An 18,994-nucleotide genomic window follows, 5' to 3' on the forward strand; every position below is an offset into this window, starting at 1 on the left:
TAAAGAGAGTTTTCAGAGTTACTTTTAAATATTTCCGCCGTTACAATCAAGTCGTATTTCCATTTCGGGTTTGCAGATGTCGTGACCGGTTCATTTCTGCAGTGCTAGCACATGAAGTTATATATAAACTTTCGTACAAGGAATATTCTGCAGTTGACAGTTTAAGTTCGTTGCCTCGTGACGTGTGAAGGGAATTATTACCAGTAAGTAATTTTTTATTTGAATGGTCTACAAGAGATGAAGATTTCTCTTATCGAATAGGGCATGTAATATCAGATATATGATAACATAAATGTAAATAAGGTGTGTGAATCAACGTACACGCTCGAGCACGCATCGTGGAAAGGCGGAATCAGATAGTATTTCAAACGGCAACAATAAAGTAAATGCGTTGCCTTGATCAATACTGTACGCCAGCCACCCGGCGCGTAACAGGGTCTATATAATCGTTTGTATCTTTTCCTCGTTCATCAGTTGGCTACTAGACGCAACGTGATTACGCGGAAAGCTTGGATGCCGCGAAGTGTTTCGAAACAATTAGAACGGTGTTATTCATTGAACAGACTGCATGGTAACACCGAGCACTAGTTTCTGGTATGTATTGTGTTATTCGATTGTTTTAACAATTGTTATTGAAACATCGACTAAAATCAGTTCCCGTTAACAGACGCATAAAATCTAATGATTGCTTGAAACATAAAATTAAGGAAACATTCGAATTTCTTGGAATGGAATAGGAGATAATACTGTACCGTAATGCTAATGAAATCATAAATTGATTGTAACAAACATAACGAGCAATGGACGTTATTTTTTGCTCGGTGATTCAACATGAAATGTGATATTTAATATAGTATAGTTATGTTAAGTTAAAGCATCTTTAATATCATCAATGTAAAGAGAACCTTTTGATCGATGAAATGGATAATCGAAACAATGATTTTGTCTAGTCTACTATCTAACTATTGTTAGATATTTTTAGTTTTATCGAGTGTCGCACATGTAGGATAAATATAAATTTTTAAATTATTCGTAGGTATAAAAATATTAAAGTAAAAAGTAGGCGTATATGTTAGCATTAGACTCGTGTAACAAAAAATTCACATTACGTAGTCTTATTTACGATATTCTTGTTCACCGACGAACGAGCGATTAAAATCAATTAACACTCATTCATCGATTAATTGTAAGTGTCAAACACAATTATTAATTCATTGCTTTGAAGAAAATATACGAGCGGGTCATCAGCTATTGAGATGTATGAAGGTTACCTTCTACGAATTTTTAGTAGTCCAATGTCATTGTACGATAAATCTTTATAGGAAACAAAATATGATGTGATTATATAAAATCCTTATATCTATGTTACATAAATTTTTACGAGGTCATTCGATGTGTTGTTTAAAATCACGTTGAACCATGTACTCATGTATCAAATTTACAACTTTTTTTGTGAACTTTCGATTAATCAGACAATCTAATCTGACTTGTAAATTGAGGTATCTATCATAAACGGCTACAAAAAATAAACACGTTATTTTCGAAGAAACGTTATTGTAATAGTATAGAAAAAAATATAAAAAGCAAGTAGAAATACCAAGGCTACCCAACATTTAAACAGTATCAAAGTTTGCTAAAAATGGCGAATAAAACAAAGAAACTAAAGAATATGTTCTCTAACAAAGGAATGCAAAGACTATAACCTAGTATGCCCTCTGTCTTTGAAGCACGGAAATAAATTGTATAGTTTAAAAGTTTCTACACCATATTACAGATCAATCTCCAATTAAATTCTTTTTATCCGTGCCAGAAAAAAAGCGGGAAAGAATAGATACCATTAGAGAAACTAATCTTTAAGGATAAATAACCTTCGATTATCCTTGGAACTACCACTTACAATTAGGTGCTTTCAATGCAACTCGTGTGCACGCCTAAAACGCAGGATTTTCGTAATCCTTCCGAATGAAATGGACGACTCTGAAGGACGCGAACAACTTTGCAACATAGCTTGTTTGCAAGAGTGACGTAACTACGAATTTCCCGTTTTCTTGTTTTTGTTTCGGATTAGTAGGATAGAAATTTGTTTTGCACAATATTAATCCTTTTAAGTTACGAGAAATTCAGGATGCACGTTGATCTGAGCGCTACACGCGTGTCACTGAATGTAAATCACGTGAAAACGCATGCCGCGGCATATTCTCATCGGCATTAAACGTATTTAGATAAAATTTGACATAGAAGCACAAATTTGGTGATTTAAAAAGACGATGTAAATGTTATTCTATCAATTCGGCATGAATTCAGAACGTGTATTTATATCAGAATCAATAGAGTTATTATCTGAACTTAACGAAACACGATTGATTTTGCAGGCAGCAAATACTTAAGTACTTGAATTGAGAGAAGGACGTCATAGATAATATCAGTGAAAATAGAACCAACTGGGATCAAGATTTTCAAACAATAAACTTTTTATTGAATCATCGAATATTTAATGATACTTTAATTAATTCAACGCGAGATTTCTTATGAAATTTTTACTTACAGCAATACTACCATTATACGGCTTTTGTTTATTTTCACAACTTATATTTACCAGTAATATTCCCCAGTTTTCTTTACTGGGAATTGTCATACACATTATTGACGTATTTGAAAAAATGAGAGCAGTTTAAAGATTGATATCTTCTCGTCTGTTTGCTTTATGCAAACTATATCTATTTACGATACTGTTACTCGTAAAATGAACAAAGACACAGGTATATTTGTTGAAACGTTGATTTGTGTAGGATAAGTGCGTTGACACGAGCTGCATTGGAAGCAAAGGCTGTAAATTTGTCTTGCTATAAACTCTGATAAAATCGTAATTAAAAACGGATGCTTGAACCGGTAGTATGTTTGTATATAGATACGATCGAGATATCCTTACTTCAATTGCAGCATCATAAAGAAAGAATTTAAAGTTAAGAATATTAGTATTACATGTCAGATTGAGATTGTTGAATAGTTTTTATTTTACAGTCTCTAAAATAAAATAATCTCAATACAATCTTCTTTTCTTAGCTTACGGCCAAATGTAGAAGAACAAATCAACGTCTTTACTGAAACAACACGAACGGATTGTCCTGCGTGCTTTGAGAGTCGAAATCTGTCTCGATAGAGACTTTCACGGAATGAAATTGAACGTATAATTAAATAGAATTCGTTACTTTGTGTCTCTCTATAATCCGATATGTGCGTGGAAACGTTTAAAGAAGAGAGCGATTTCATCAATTAATTCATCATATTACATTAAAAACGCAACATGATAACAAAAAAGTTTCAGCATTTAATTGTTTAGTACAATAATGAAATCTGAAAATAGCCTATAGGAGCGAAGCTTTCAAATGTCTTCACAACTAATATATTTAATATTTATGTACATAATTGTTCCAGTGCAAATCCATTGTATAATAAAACATACGATTGAATAATTATATTGGAGTGTTGCCTAATTTAATTATTAAAGTAGACTCGATTATTAGAATAAGCTAGATGTATTCGCAAAACTTGTGCTCTCTTATCAACATAATTCGTTGTCATTAGTTTTGCCTTGAAAAGAATCATAAACATCATCTATGATATAAAGCCAGCGATAAACGAGAAGAATTAATGACGATAATAGAACTTCTGCGACGAGCATATTTTCCGTATGATATATGGTTCCACAATCGCGTATAGACGTGAAAAAACTGTAGTATCTTTCCTCTGGAAAGCACAACTGGTGTCGAAAATTTCTGATAAAAATTATCTCCATGTGATGCACCCACTTTTCTTAGCGTACATTTTATTCTCCTTTTCTGAATTTCCAGAGGGTTTTTTTATAATTAATATAATAAGCAAAATCTGAATGCAATTATCTTACAAAAGCGAAACTTAAACAAGACCTTTTTATTCTTCATTTCATTTTTATAAGTACGTGATTGCTTTTTGATTTCAGAAGATGAGATAAACACGTTAAACACAGTTTTCCAGCTAGTTTGAGATGAGCAAGAAGGGGAATACTTGCGAAAATGGATAAAAGTCAGAGGAAAGAAGTGAAAAATCCACGTCAAAATGCCAACCCATTATCTATTCTCACGTTCTGGTAATGTTATCTCATAACATTTTATTATTTACATTTACTTGTACAGTTGTGCATCTTATAAAAATATTTATTTTGAATGTTTGCACAAAAATAAAATTGGTACGGTATATAAAAAATACCATATAAATCGAATAATCCCTATTGTAGATTTCATTTTAATATTTATATAAATGTTATTTACGTTAAAATTAATTGCGCGACGAACAGGTGGATCTTTAAGCTGTTCATTGTTGGGTACAAAAAAGAATTGGAAGAGGATGATCTGTATTCCCCGCTACGAGAAGACAAGAGTGATTTTTTGGGGCAACGTATCGTGGAGAATTGGGAAAACGAGGTGAAACGATGCGAGCAGAGAAAGGATAACTCGAAACCGAGCTTATTTAGGGTACTCTACAAATGCTTCGGTAAAATAGTGATGAACACTGGACTAGCGCTATTTATTCTAGAGTTCGGCATACGGTACAGTAACAAATATATGAAAACTATATATTATTCTGAATAATTACGAAATATTCTGCTTGTACCATATATTTGATATTTTTTATATTCAAAATACCTAAAAAGATATGAATTTCATATTTCACAGAGCTTAGCGGCATTTCGATATAACATGATCACGTTATTGTTCGCTATAAATATGTCACATAATTATTTTGGTCATAGTGAATATTTATTCACTGAGAACAAAGTTTATAAAGTTCAACTTTATACAGAAAAACATAGAGTAGAAAAGATATAGATGTTAATGTTAGAATTATATCTTATTTCAGACTTGTACAACCATTTCTTCTTGCCAGATTACTACGATATTTCTCAGGGAATAGAAAAAACTGGACCAACGATATACACTATTATGCCGGAGCTTTCTGCCTTCTTCCTTTACTAAATGCTCTGATCCTTCATTGGTCGTTACAAACTTTAATGCACGTCGGAATGAAAGTCAGGGTGGCTTGCTGTACTTTAATCTACCGAAAAATACTTAGATTATCTAATTCCGTTCTTGAAAATGAAACGTCTGCTGGACAGGTATAGAACAAATTGAAAATCTAAAGCGTTAATGGAAAAATTGAGCGTTAATATGAAATTACTAACATGAAAAACTATTTATTACATTTTTAGATGGTTAATTTTTTGAGTAACGATGTTAACAGACTTGATTATTTCGTGTTCGGTATTCATTACTTATGGATTGGTCCACTTCAAGTATTCGTAATAGCGTACCTTATATATCGTGAAATTGGCATTGGAGCTATTACAGGAATGACGACATTTTTATTATGTATACCTTTACAGTGTAAGTATAAAAAAAGATGTAGCATACAGGTAATTCCCGCATAAGGTAATGCTTACATTTCCAAAATCGTTTTTTAACCGATCATTTCGTTTCTTTCGTTATATATTGCTCAGTATATTTTGGGAGAAAGGTGTCACGTTTGACTCTTTTATGTGCTCAAAAAACTGATGATAGATTGAGGTTGATGAATCAAATTATTGCTGGAGTGGAGATAATTAAGATGTACGTTTGGGAGATCCCATACTCCCTTCTTGTCGAAAAAGCTAGACGGTAAGAAAGTAATAAATATATGATGCACAGCGACGTATGATTTATGCATTTCATGTCTGCTTGAAACGTTTTCGCATATATAAAATCTAACATGCTTGGATCTATCTTAATCCATACATAAATATGAAATTATTTTTATAATCACTGTAGATTTAACTATTATGTACAGTAGTCATAAAAAAATAAATTCTATAATATAGGCCTTTACTTCAATTATTTCAGGAAAGAGGTAAACGTAATGAAGAAATATTCGATCATTGAACAAATCGGTTTAACATGCGATATCTACGTTCCACGAGTCAGTTTATTTATTACCATATTGACATATGTTTTAACTGGAAGCTATGTCGATGCTGAGAAAGTATTTGTGACTACAGCGTTTTATACTATTTTGCGAGGTTCTATGACCGTTGGTTTCCCTTTAAGTAAGTCACTTTCAACTCGAAATATATTTTATTGTGAAAATAAAATATGTGCAAGAAATGTGAATTTAAATAATTAAAAAATTACGTATTAATATGAGTGCATACTGTGCAAAATATTTGTATATTTTTGTAATGTTTATTAATGGGAAGATATTCTAATGCGGCGTTGTTGTTAGAGTGCTGTTTTAGATTTTGCTGGAACTATATCATGTTATATTACAGATATTGTACATGGTGCAGCATCTTAAACAGGCCATCTGAGTAATTCGCTTGTTTTTAACGATAGCGAAAAATACATAAGTTCATCCTACTCGATTACGGTGATTACGAGGAGGGCATAATCTGATGTTAGTTTTCTAGTAGATGGAGGCACAGAAGACATATGAAGGTCAACTTTGTTTTTTTAAATGGAATCATATTTTTTAATGTATTCCTATTGGCTTTTTCTTCAACATTACAAAAAACTATACGTGTTCTATATTTAATGAGAGAACTAGAATAAAAATTATAAATTGCAAGCTTCATAATACAAATTACACGATTTTCTGAATTTACACAGTAGAATTTGTGAAATTTATACTATCTACTTCGTGTATTTCCTTTGGTACATTTTTTTGCATGAATTTGATTAATGTTAACAACAAGCTACTTGATCAATAATTCCCTGGTTTGCATTTAAGTTTACCTGGCTTCTGAAAAGAAAAAACGTGAACAATTGTCTAGTTTCTTTTTCCAAAACCCCTGTCCAATATAGATGCGTAACGTTATTGACTATAACTTGTTATTACAAGCTTGGTCTTTTAAGAATCAGTGTTAAAGAAAGAAAAAGCCAACAGGTTTCATCTCTATAATACTTCTATTTTAACATGATGTAAGTTTTATCATAATCTGAAGCATCACTTTAATAACCACTCTCCATAAGAAATACAGTTATATTTGGAAAATGACTCAAATATTATATATTTCTCGATTTATACCGTACTGTTTGTAAGCAACATTTCGTTACCGATAAATAATTTATACGATCAGAAAACGTTTTTATATGTTTAACAAAAATTATCTTTATATAAAATTAAAGCCGTTGCAACACCTAGGTATCTGTAAAAAAGAAACTGAGGCTCTGCTATACTACACTGATGCAGACAGTGAACAAAATTTAAATTCCTATCTGAATAATCATTAGTACTGATTTTTGCAAAGATAAATACGTATGTAATACATACGAGTTCTTTTCTAACATAATTTTCGACATAATGACCATTTTTATTTACGCAATAATTAATTGCATAAAAAAGCCACATGGTTTTATTATCCTGTGTAAATCGAGGGATAACTGTTGCTTGTGCCTATCTATTATCCTGCTACATTTCATAATTATGTCCAATATGTTACATTTTACACAGGTGTTCATCAATTAGCGGAAGCTACGGTATCTATCAGACGTTTGGAAAAATTCATGATGCATCCCGAAATCGCTCCGCCTCAAAAACTTGAGAACCAAGTAGCCACGCAATCTATTCCTATTTATTTAAAAAATGCCAGCGCCAGATGGGACGAGTCTAGAGATTACACATTACAAAATATTGATCTCACAGTACAAGCTGGTAGTTTTGTAGCAATAATTGGTCAAATAGGATCAGGAAAGAGTAGTTTATTACAGGCAATACTTCGTGAATTACCATTACAAAACGGGATTCTGGAAACGAGTGGAAAAATAACTTTCGCTGATCAACGACCATGGATCTTCGCTTCCACCATCAAACAGAACATCCTCTTTGGGGAACCTATGAACGAGATTCGTTACGACGAAGTGATTCGAGTCTGCCAATTGAGACGCGATATAGATATGTTCACGCACAAAGATCGAACCATGGTCGGTGAAAGAGGGATGAATTTGAGCGGTGGTCAACGAGCCAGAATTAATCTGGCTCGAGCACTATATACGGATGCCGACATTTATCTCTTAGATGATCCTTTATCCGCCGTCGATCCACATGTTGGCAGTCGAATCGTGGATGAATGTATATGCGGTTTTCTTAAAGAAAAAACCCGAATCCTGGTCACTCACCAGATCCAATACTTAAAGGCAGCGGACCAAATACTTGTGATGAATAACGGCAGTATTCAAGCGAGAGGCACTTTTGCGGAACTTCAAAATATGAATCTGAATTTCATGAACATTTTCCAAGAAATGCAGGGGAAAAGGGAATCGAAAGAAGTTGAAATTAAGACAGAAAAAAGACAAACAATATTGGAATCGAAAGAAGAGGAAGCAATCACGAATCAAGAGCCTGCTGAGGTAGCAGAAACGAGAACATTCGGGAAAATTTCTGGTACAGTACTATTGTCCTACTGGAAGGCGAGCAAAAGCGTTTTCTTGCTTCTTCTGATGGCGATCCTGTTTATTGTGAGTCAAATGATGGCTAGCAGTAGCGATTATTTGATCGCATTTTGGGTTAACACAGAAGCAGCGTCGTGGGTCATGAATGTGAATGGCACAGAAGATTTTGAATGGTCTAGTAGTGCACTGACTCGTTATGGAGTTATTTATGTTTATAGTGGCCTGACCGTGGGTTTCGTCTGCGTCTATGTAATTCAAGCGTTTACATACTACGGAGTTTGTATGCGAGCATCCAAAAATCTGCACGCTCAAATGTTTCGTAGTATTGTGCGAGCTGTTATGTACTTTTACAACACGAATCCTGCTGGTCGAATATTGAACAGGTATTTATCAAATTATGTTATTACAAATGAGTAGCTACAGCACAAGATTTTAGTATCAAGCTTCGTCTTGATTGTGACATTGATTTTAATCATTTTATTTTTGTGTCGAGGTTTTCCAAGGATATCGGTATTATTGACAAAATGCTACCTTTCACGATGTACGACGTTACTATAATGTTTCTAACTTTAATGGGTACCATAGTGATTGTTACAGCAGTGAGTTTCTGGTTGTTAATACCTACGTTTATCGTTGTGCTCTGTTTCTATGGCATGCGAGTCATATACATCTCAACTAGTCGTGCAGTTAAACGTATGGAGGGTATTAGTAAGTAGCTGAATTGCATTAAATATAATACGAGTCAAAATAACTTGTAATTACTAATTGTTTATCATATTTTTCAACTTTGTGAGTAAATGACGTTAAAAATAATCGATCCCTTCTAGCCCGTTCACCAGTGTTCGATCATGTGGGTGCAACTTTACAAGGTTTGACAACAATCAGAGCATTCAAGGCTGAGAAGATAGTAACCGCGGATTTTGACAATCATCAAGATCATCACACTTCCACTTGGTTCATTTTCATCTCCATATCACGAGCTTTTGGCCTTTATATTGAGATATTCTGCTTGATATATGTAGCATTAATTACAATTGGTTTTTTGGTCTTCGATAGTCTCGCTATAGCCGGAGACATTGGTCTAGTGATCACACAAATCACTGCGATTACTGGACTTTTACAATGGGGCATGAGGCAAAGCGCAGAATTAGAAAATCAAACCACCTCTATCGAGAGAGTATTAGAATACAGTCGTTTGGAAGAAGAACCTTTTCTGGATAGTATACCAGAGAAAATGCCACCACCGGAATGGCCTAGGAAAGGACTGGTGGAATTAAAAAATGTCAAATTAAAATATGGACCAAATAGCCCTTACGTTCTGAAAGGCATCAATCTGGTAATCAAACCAGAAGAAAAAGTAGGAGTTGTTGGGAGGACAGGTGCAGGAAAGACATCCTTAATCAGCGCCCTTTTCCGGCTGGCGTATATTGAAGGAGACATTATTATAGATGGTATACCTACTGATAAGATTGCATTGCATGATTTTCGTTCGAAAATCAGTATAATACCGCAAGAACCAGTTTTATTCGGCGGTAGTCTTCGACGAAACCTAGATCCATTCGACGAATACTCTGACAATGTTTTATGGGATGCTTTGCAACAAGTCGAGTTAAAAGAAACAATCTCGGAGATGGCAGCAGGTTTAAATACCAAAGTAGCGGAAGAAGGATTGAACTTTAGCGTTGGTCAACGTCAATTATTATGCCTTGTCCGAGCACTGGTTAGAAATAATAAAATAATGATTCTCGATGAAGCCACTGCCAATGTTGATCCACAAACCGATTCCCTGATTCAACAGACTGTCAGGAAAAAGTTCGTCAATTGTACTGTTTTCACTATAGCGCATCGATTGAACACCATAATGGATAGCGATAAAATACTTGTGATGGATCAGGGTTATTTGGTGGTAAGTGGGAACATGTTGAACATGCTTAGTACATTTAAGTCCGTTTCTCAATATTCGGTTTTTAGGAATTTGATCATCCCTATGTTCTGTTACAAAAGAAGGGATATTTTTACAATATGGTACAACAAACAGGTACTGCAATGGCGAATAGTTTGTCAGAAGTTGCAAAGAAGGTAAGCAGAAAAGTTGTTATTGTTTACATTGCAAAGGAATTGTGAAAATATTAAATAAAATATATCTTTTCAGTGTTTTTATAAGAACAACGAAGTGTCATCTTGATGATGACTATATACTGTAGAAATATTAAAATTATATAACGTTTAAGCAAAGTCTTTTTGCACGTCCAATTTGTATTTTGCTATTTCAATCTAAATTGATAGTTTTTGCTAAATATATTATGTGTCTCTTAAGATACGTATTTGAAAGTATGGTGCTTATAAAGGTATTATCTACCGATTATCTACTGATTAGTCTTTGAAACAAAAATGTAATTTCAATAAAATTGTACAAAAATTATACCCATTTTATCTTAGTAATTTTAATGTAGAATTTCGAAAGAATGCTAAATTATGAAATATAAGTGAAATTTTATTAAATAAATAATAACTGACTTTTGATTTGATTGATTTTTGTTTTCTGGTACCTAGTACCGTACAAAAATCACGAGGTAAAATGTAAGTTAGAATATGATTTTTCTAAAAGTTTTCTTAATTACAATAGTGGTATCAAACCTGTATCATTCATTTCTTCAACATAAATATTCCTTCAAGTATATATTCCTTTGACGTATATATTCCTTCGACTAATCCTTAGCATGATATCGTTTTAGAAAGATCAAGCTTTTCAAAATGTTACCAACTACCCAGGCCACTATCAAGGAGGTGACTACGTAGGGACCCATCCCTAGAATCCTAATCCCATCTATTCTTTATTGCACATATATATTCTCGATACAGAAGATAGCGAGAACTAACTCTACTTGTGAGTTTAAAATCGGAATCTATAATACATTGTCCAAATCTAAGATTCTGGAAATGACAGTATGGACTTTATGAAAGGGATGCCGACAAATGCTATTATTTTACCCAAAGTAAAATTTGTAAAGTAACACTTTAGAATAATTAAAGTGTTTCGTAAAAGGTACGATATTTTAAAGTCTAGTATTTCGTTGTAAGAAAAATTGATAAAGATTTCGGTAAAAATAGAAACAAAATTAAGTGAAACTAAAGTTGAGAAGAGAAGCGGTTCAGCGGCGAGAATATAAATTTAACTTAACTTACACTATAGGCTAATTAGTTATACAATAATTGTACGATTACAAACGACTTAAATTTACATGCGTAATTTTTGTAGCTCAGCTTGATATCGTTTTCGAGAGATCGATCTCTCGAAATAGAGACATTCCATGAATCACGATGGAAATCTCAGTACATATGTCTTGAAAACTACTTTATTCTGTTACGAAATATAAGAGACATTCTAGTATTGGTTTTTTTAGCGAAACGAAAAATTTGCTACTTTTCGTAATTATTTCGTGAAATCCGAAACTTTTCTCAATAATTGAACTTATAAACGTCATACAAGACATTCTCCAGTTGATAGTTTTTTACTTGTTGACGTATAGCAGAAATTATTAATGGTAAATAATTCTTAGATTAGAAAATTTCATGGAAGATTCGAGCACACATTATTAAAAGGCAAAATTATTTTAAACGGTTAGAATAAAGTAATTTAATCGCCTTGATCGCCTTGACGAAACGTTTGCATTCTTTAAGTACTTCTTAAATTGACAAAACACTCTTAGATGCAGAATATATTTTACTAACAATCGCTAATATCCACACTTACGTCAATCACAAAAGTTTTTTACTCTACTTATTCGCAAACGTACAAAAAGTGTAATGCAAATTAGACGCCAATAAGAAATCTCACTTTCATGGATTGTAGTTGAATTTCGTGCGAGGAACATATACATCACCTACCGTCAATTCGTAAGTAGAATATGGTCTCGTCAGTGTTAACAGATATCATTTGTGACATCTGCAGTAGTCCATAACAATTGCAGTTGTTAGGTAGAACGAAATCCGCAGTAGTTAGTTTCGTTTAATTATACAACGTTCGATTAGGCGATCGGTTCGATCTATCTTACGTAATTCAAAATTGTCCGTATAACCACAATGTCAACCAAGTTGAAACTACTTCTGATCGTTGAACTAGAAATAATCCATTCATCTATTTTTGGTTGAACGATTTGATCATCTCAGCTACAATACGTACAAACCACAACTGAAGAGTCAGTTGACAAGCAATTTCAGGAGCGCAAAAATTTTATAAACCGCCAGACTCGCAGTATTTTCGATATACAGTAGTTGTTTTGGGAAATTCAACATGAAATTCAAGGATTTAAAATGTTAATGATACAAATGTGTAAATATAAGTAAATATACAAGTTGCTCACGATAAGGTACATTTCCAATACGTGATGTCTTTGGAACATTGTCATACATTCTAAAGACATCCATATTGCTATCGAATAAAAAAGAAATTAAAGCAGTACAGTTTAAAAAGTCATATCTTCCCGTTTGTTTGCTATATATAAGCTATTTGCGGTATCGTCAGTTGCAGAATCAGCTAAGGCACATGAATGTTTGTCCAGACGTTGATTTCCTGAATACATGCGTTGGCATGAGTCGTACTGGAAGCAAGTGCTGTAAATTTGTCTTGAAATAAACCCTGATAAAGTTTCAAACAAGGACGATCATTTAAAACGGCAGTATATCTTGTTATAAGTACGATCTTTTGCATTCAGTTAGAATATGAAATGATGATCGCAATAATTTCATTTTCACTGTAAAGACAACAATAAAAAATAAAATAACGACACTTACGTACGATTCAATGATACCATTACTATAGTAATTAATCAGATATAAATAAAAACACAAAAAACATTTTGTAAATTTTAATTCATTTTTCTCTAACTTTTGTATCATATATATTTTCCATATCTTTTCATGCATGTATCATCATTGCTATGTTATATATCGTAAATTAATTTTTAAAAAAGTGAACATCTAGATAACGTTAAGCGCATATTAAACATTGTACAATTATCCTGTTGAATTTGATTATCGAATGAATTATTTTCGGTGTACATTCGAAATTGAGTTTTATAACCCTATAATTCCTTCTTATTTCTTGCGCTTCAATAGAATTACACGTTTAGTAATTAATTAGTATTTTCATTTGATAAGAACATATGTGATACCATAAATTCACGTTGATAGATAGTTCATTTACAACACAGCGTTTCCTCTTCGACTATTTTTAATACCGAATCCCTTGAAAATCGAAGAAAATTTGTTTTTTTTTTAAATTCATATTTCGCAAGGGTGCGTTCTGGTGGGTAGGCTATCCAAAACCATTGCCAGGCATTTTTCCACAAAACTTTTGTCTTCAGAAATGATTGTAATTGATTAAATTGTCTAAGTATTGTACATACTAAAAGTTATTTCTATACTTATGTAAACATATTTTTCCCAACAGTGTGAGATGAGCAAAAGGTGTACTTGCAAGAATGGATAAAAATCAGAGAAGAGAAGTGAAAAATCCGCGTCAAAATGCCAACCCATTATCTGTTGCCACCTTCTGGTAAGGTTATCGTTAGATATCTTATTATTCATATTTATATATACATTCATAACTCGATTTATGTTGAACATTCTTGTGTCACGTGTGCTTTCAAAATTCAATAAATTATGTAACGAATAGGTGGATCCTTAAGCTGTTCGTTGTTGGATATAAAAAAGAGTTAGATGAGGATGATCTGTATTCTCCGCTGTCGGAAGACAAGAGTGATTATTTGGGGCAACTTATCGTAAAAAACTGGGAGAACGAGGTGAAGCAATGCAAGCAAAGAAAGGGCAATCCGAAGCCGAGCTTATTAAGGGTACTCTGGAAATGCTTCGCCGGAATGGTGATCAACACTGCAGTGGCGCTATGTATTCTCGAATTTGGCGTACGGTATAGTAACAAATACGTAAAAACAACAATTTAGTGATAACTCGATGCATTGTTTAAAATAATTAACAGATATTCTATTCAATTGAGTGAATTGTAAGAAAAAAGAAGAAAACAGAAAAGAAGAATTATATTGTATTTCAGGATCATACAACCGTTTCTTCTGGCTAGATTATTGCGTTACTTCTCTGGAAATAGGAAAGACTGGACCAACGACATGTACTATTATGTCTCAGCTTTCTGTCTTCTTCCTTTAATAGATATCATAATCTTTCATTGGACGTTACAAAATTTGCTACACATCGGTATGAAAGTCAGAGTGGCTTGTTGTACTCTAATCTACCGAAAAATACTTAGATTATCTAATTCTGTTCTTGAAAATGAAACGTCTGCTGGACAGGTACAAAATGAACTAATTAACAAGCTGAGCATTAACTTGGAACTTAGTAAACCTTCCTATCAACGCTTAGATGTGTGAAACTATTAAATTTTCAGATGGTAAATTTCTTGAGCAATGATGTTAACAGGCTCGATTATGCCTTCTATAATCTGCATTATTTGTGGATTGGTCCACTTCAATTACCCGTATTAGCGTATCTTATGTACCAAGAGATTGGGATTGGTGCTATTGCAGGAATTGCGACCTTTGGGTTAATTATTCCATTACAAAGTAAGTATTAAACAATTTGGAATATAGGTAACCATTGCTTAATATGATGGTCACATTTCCAAAAAATCTTTTCCAATTTGTTACTTTTTCTATACTGCTTTCTCCTATATATTGTTTAGTATATTTTGGGAGAGAGGTATCGCGCTTGACTCTTGTATGTGCTCAGAAGACTGACGATAGATTAAGATTGATGAATCAAATAATCGCTGGAATAGAAATAATTAAGATGTACGTTTGGGAGATCCCGTACTCGCTTCTTGTCGAAAAAGCAAGACGGTAAGAAAGTGCTCGATATATAGCAAGTGTTAGGATTCTGTATTTGAAGTACACTTTCTAATATTAATCTGTACTTTGTATTTTTCAGAATAGAAGTAAATGTGATAAAGAAATATTCCATCTTTGAGCAAATAGGAATAACGTTCTACATCTATGTTCCTCGATTCGGTTTATTTATTACTATATTAACATACGTTTTAAGCGGAAGCTATATCGATGCTGAGAAAGTGTTTATGATTACAGCGTTTTACACCATTTTGCGAAGTTCCATGACCCATGGCTTTCCAATAAGTGAGTATTTGTAATGTTGAAAGAATTACATATTAAAATGACTTTTTAACTATGTAAATTATTTAAATAGTTATATATTTGGTTTTCAATGAATTGGCATCCCTGAGTTAACAACCTGAGAAACAACCGTCTTTTATCCCTATTTACAATTTCTAATTTTATAATCATATCTAATATATTATACTTTGCGCAGGTATTAATCAATTAGCAGAAGGCGTGGTATCTATCAAACGCATAGAAAAATTTCTCATGCAACCCGAAATCGCACCGCCACAGAAACTTCAAAACCAAGTAGCCACACAATCTGTTCCTATTTACTTAAAAAATGTCACTGCCAGATGGGACGAATACAGAGATTATACGTTACGAAATATTGATTTCACAGTAAAAGCTGGTAGTTTTGTAGCAATAATTGGTCAAATAGGATCAGGAAAGAGTAGTTTGTTACAGGCAATACTTCGTGAAATACCATCACAAAACGGGATTCTGGAAACGAATGGAAAAATAACTTTCGCCAATCAACGACCATGGATCTTCGCTTCCACCATCAGACAGAACATTCTCTTTGGGGCACCTATGAACGAGATTCGTTACAACGAAGTGATTCGAGTCTGCCAATTGAGACCCGACTTAGATATGTTCCCGTACAAAGATCGAACCGTAGTTGGTGAAAGAGGGATGAATTTGAGCGGTGGTCAACGAGCCAGGATTAATCTGGCTCGAGCACTATATATGGATGCCGACATTTATCTCTTAGATGATCCTTTATCCGCCGTCGACCCACACGTTGGCAGTCGAATCGTGGATGAATGTATATGCGGTTTCCTTAAAGGGAAAACTCGAATCCTGGTCACACACCAGATCCAATACTTAAAGGCTGCAGACGAAATACTTTTGATGAACAACGGTAGTATTCAAGCGAGGGGTACCTTCGAGGAGCTTCAAAATATGAATCTAAATCTCATGAAAATTTTCGAAGGGATACAGGGAAGAAGAGAGTCAAAGATGGAGATTAAGGCAGAAAGGAGGCAAACCATACTTGAATTGAAAAAAGAGGAGGAAGCAGCTATGGACCAAAATCCAGCTGAGGTAGTGGAAGCAAGAATACGCGGGAAAATTTCTAGTTCAGTTTTTGCGGCCTACTGGAAAGCGAGCAAAAGTGTTTTCTTGCTTCTCTTGGTGACGATTCTGTTTATTGCGAGTCAAGCGATGGCTAGCAGTAGTGACTATTTGCTTGCGTTTTGGGTAAATACGGAAGTGACGTCATGGATGATAAACGTAAACGGTACAAAAGATTTTGAATGGATTGGTCCGCTCTCTCGTTATGGAATTATTTATCTTTATAGTGGTCTGTCCATGGGTGTTGTCTTTGTCTATGTAATTCAAACGTTCACTTTCTACGAGGTTTGTATGCGGGCATCGAAAAATCTACACGCTCAAATGTTTCGTAGTATCGTGCGTACAATTATGTACTTTTACAATACAAATCCTGCTGGTCGAATATTGAACAGGTATTTATCAAATTATGTTATTACAAATGAGTAGCTACAGCACAAGATTTTAGTATCAAGCTTCGTTTTGATTGTGACATTGATTTTAATCATTTTATTTTTGTGTCGAGGTTTTCTAAGGACATTGATATTATTGACAAAAAACTACCTATTACGATATTCGACGTTAGTACGATGCTCTTAAATGTAATGGGTACCGTAGTGATCGTAGCTACAGTAAGCCTTTGGTTGCTAATACCGACGTTTATCCTTATGCTTCTTTTTTATGTGATGCGAGTTGTATATATGTCAACCAGTCGTCCAGTCAAACGTATGGAGGGTATCGGTAAGTAGTCAACGTACATTAGTACAGTAGAGATCCAAGTAACTTATGATCTTTAATTATATATCAGATTTATTTAACTTTATAATTGATAATGGAAAGAATCGCTTCCTTCTAGCTCGTTCACCAGTGTTCGATCATGTGGGTGCAACTTTACAAGGTTTGACAACAATCAGAGCATTCAAGGCTGAGAAGATAGTAACCGCGGATTTTGACAATCATCAAGATTTCCACACTTCCACTTGGTTCATTTTCTTTTCTACGTCACGAGCTTTCGGGCTCTACCTTGAGACAACCTGTGTGATCTACACAGCATTCATTACAATCGGGTTTGTGGTCTTTGACGAGCTTGCTGTAGCCGGAGACATTGGTCTAGTGATTACACAAATTTGCGCGATCAGTGTAATTTTGCAATGGGGTATGAGACAAACTGCCGAATTGGAAAATCAAGTCACCTCTATCGAAAGAATTTTAGAATACAGTTGTCTGGAAGAAGAACCTTACCTAGATAGTATACCAGAAAAAATGCCAGCACCAAATTGGCCCAGAAAGGGTCTGGTGGAATTCAAGAATGCCAAATTAAGATATGGACCTAAAAGTCCTTATGTCTTGAAAGGTATTAGTTTGGTGATTAAACCAGAAGAAAAGGTAGGAGTTGTTGGGAGGACAGGTGCAGGAAAAACAACTTTAATTACCTCTCTTTTCCGGCTAGCGTATATTGAAGGAGACATTATTATAGATGGTATACCTACTGATAAGATTGCATTGCATGATTTTCGTTCGAAAATCAGTGTTATACCGCAGGAGCCAGTTTTATTCGGCGGTAGTCTTCGACGAAACCTAGATCCATTCGACGAATACTCTGACGACGTTTTATGGGATGCTTTGCAACAAGTCGAGTTAAAACAAACGATCTCGGAGATGGCAGCAGGTTTAAATACCATAGTAGCGGATGAAGGATTGAACTTTAGCGTTGGTCAACGTCAATTATTATGCCTTGTCCGAGCACTGCTTAGAAATAATAAAATAATGGTTCTCGATGAAGCCACTGCCAATGTTGACCCACAAACCGATTCCCTGATTCAACAGACTGTCAGGAAAAAGTTCGTCAATTGTACTGTTTTCACTATAGCACATCGATTGAACACCATAATGGATAGCGATAAAATACTTGTGATGGATCAAGGTTATTTGATGGTAAGTGAGAACATGTTGAACATGCTTAGTACATTTAAAACTGTTTCTCAATATTCGGTTTTTAGGAATTTGATCATCCCTATGTTCTGTTACAAAAGAAGGGATATTTTTACAATATGGTACAACAAACAGGAAATGAAATGGCGAATAAATTGTCAGAACTGGCAAAAGAGGTAAGTGGAGTATAGAATGAGTAATTTCTTCCATTGCAAGAGAATTACTGACATATTAAGTAAAATATACTTTTTCAGTGTTTTTATAAAAACAAGGAACTGTCATCTTGATGATAACTATGTTTTAGAAACGCTCAAGTTATGCTATAATTAAACAAGGTTTTTCGTACCT

The 18,994-nt window shown here is 34.0% G+C and overlaps 2 protein-coding genes across 4 annotated transcripts; both read left to right on the forward strand.

The window, feature by feature from the left end:
• Positions 1-109: 109 nt before the first annotated feature.
• On the forward strand, positions 110-10,884 carry LOC143422444 (putative multidrug resistance-associated protein lethal(2)03659). Of its 3 annotated transcripts, XM_076893076.1 has the most exons (13): positions 185-203; positions 475-594; positions 3,980-4,126; positions 4,334-4,585; positions 4,897-5,152; positions 5,246-5,420; positions 5,534-5,690; positions 5,913-6,115; positions 7,519-8,839; positions 8,950-9,164; positions 9,284-10,362; positions 10,428-10,535; positions 10,609-10,884. In XM_076893076.1, the coding sequence occupies exons 3-13, from the start codon at positions 4,053-4,055 to the stop codon at positions 10,639-10,641; spliced, it is 3,873 nt and encodes a 1,290-aa protein (XP_076749191.1). In that variant the 5' UTR covers positions 185-203; positions 475-594; positions 3,980-4,052; the 3' UTR covers positions 10,642-10,884. The 3 variants fall into 3 exon arrangements, with proteins under 3 accessions (XP_076749192.1, XP_076749191.1, XP_076749190.1); XM_076893077.1 differs by lacking the exon at positions 475-594 and having other exon boundaries at positions 110-203; XM_076893075.1 differs by lacking the exon at positions 185-203 and having other exon boundaries at positions 309-594.
• Positions 10,885-13,890: 3,006 nt separating this feature from the next.
• Positions 13,891-18,965, forward strand: LOC143422445 (putative multidrug resistance-associated protein lethal(2)03659). Its single transcript, XM_076893078.1, has 11 exons — positions 13,891-14,013; positions 14,134-14,385; positions 14,527-14,782; positions 14,878-15,052; positions 15,172-15,328; positions 15,417-15,619; positions 15,813-17,130; positions 17,241-17,455; positions 17,571-18,649; positions 18,715-18,822; positions 18,901-18,965. Exons 1-11 carry the CDS (start codon positions 13,940-13,942, stop codon positions 18,931-18,933), a joined length of 3,870 nt encoding a protein of 1,289 aa, XP_076749193.1. The 5' UTR covers positions 13,891-13,939; the 3' UTR covers positions 18,934-18,965.
• Positions 18,966-18,994: the final 29 nt, after the last annotated feature.

Source organism: Xylocopa sonorina, chromosome 3 (genome assembly GCF_050948175.1).
Source record: "Xylocopa sonorina isolate GNS202 chromosome 3, iyXylSono1_principal, whole genome shotgun sequence".
NCBI lineage: Eukaryota > Metazoa > Arthropoda > Insecta > Hymenoptera > Apidae > Xylocopa > Xylocopa sonorina.

Coding starts and splice junctions, on each gene's coding strand:
- LOC143422445 (XM_076893078.1), top strand. CDS start 13,940: ATGGATAAAAATCAGAGAAGAGAAGTGAAAAATCCGCGTCAAAATGCC. Junction 14,014..14,133: donor TTATCTGTTGCCACCTTCTG/GTAAGGTTATCG, acceptor TGTAACGAATAG/GTGGATCCTTAAGCTGTTCG. Junction 15,329..15,416: donor CTTGTCGAAAAAGCAAGACG/GTAAGAAAGTGC, acceptor TGTATTTTTCAG/AATAGAAGTAAATGTGATAA.
- LOC143422444 (XM_076893077.1), top strand. CDS start 4,053: ATGGATAAAAGTCAGAGGAAAGAAGTGAAAAATCCACGTCAAAATGCC. Junction 4,586..4,896: donor ATTCTAGAGTTCGGCATACG/GTACAGTAACAA, acceptor ATCTTATTTCAG/ACTTGTACAACCATTTCTTC. Junction 9,165..9,283: donor TAAACGTATGGAGGGTATTA/GTAAGTAGCTGA, acceptor GATCCCTTCTAG/CCCGTTCACCAGTGTTCGAT.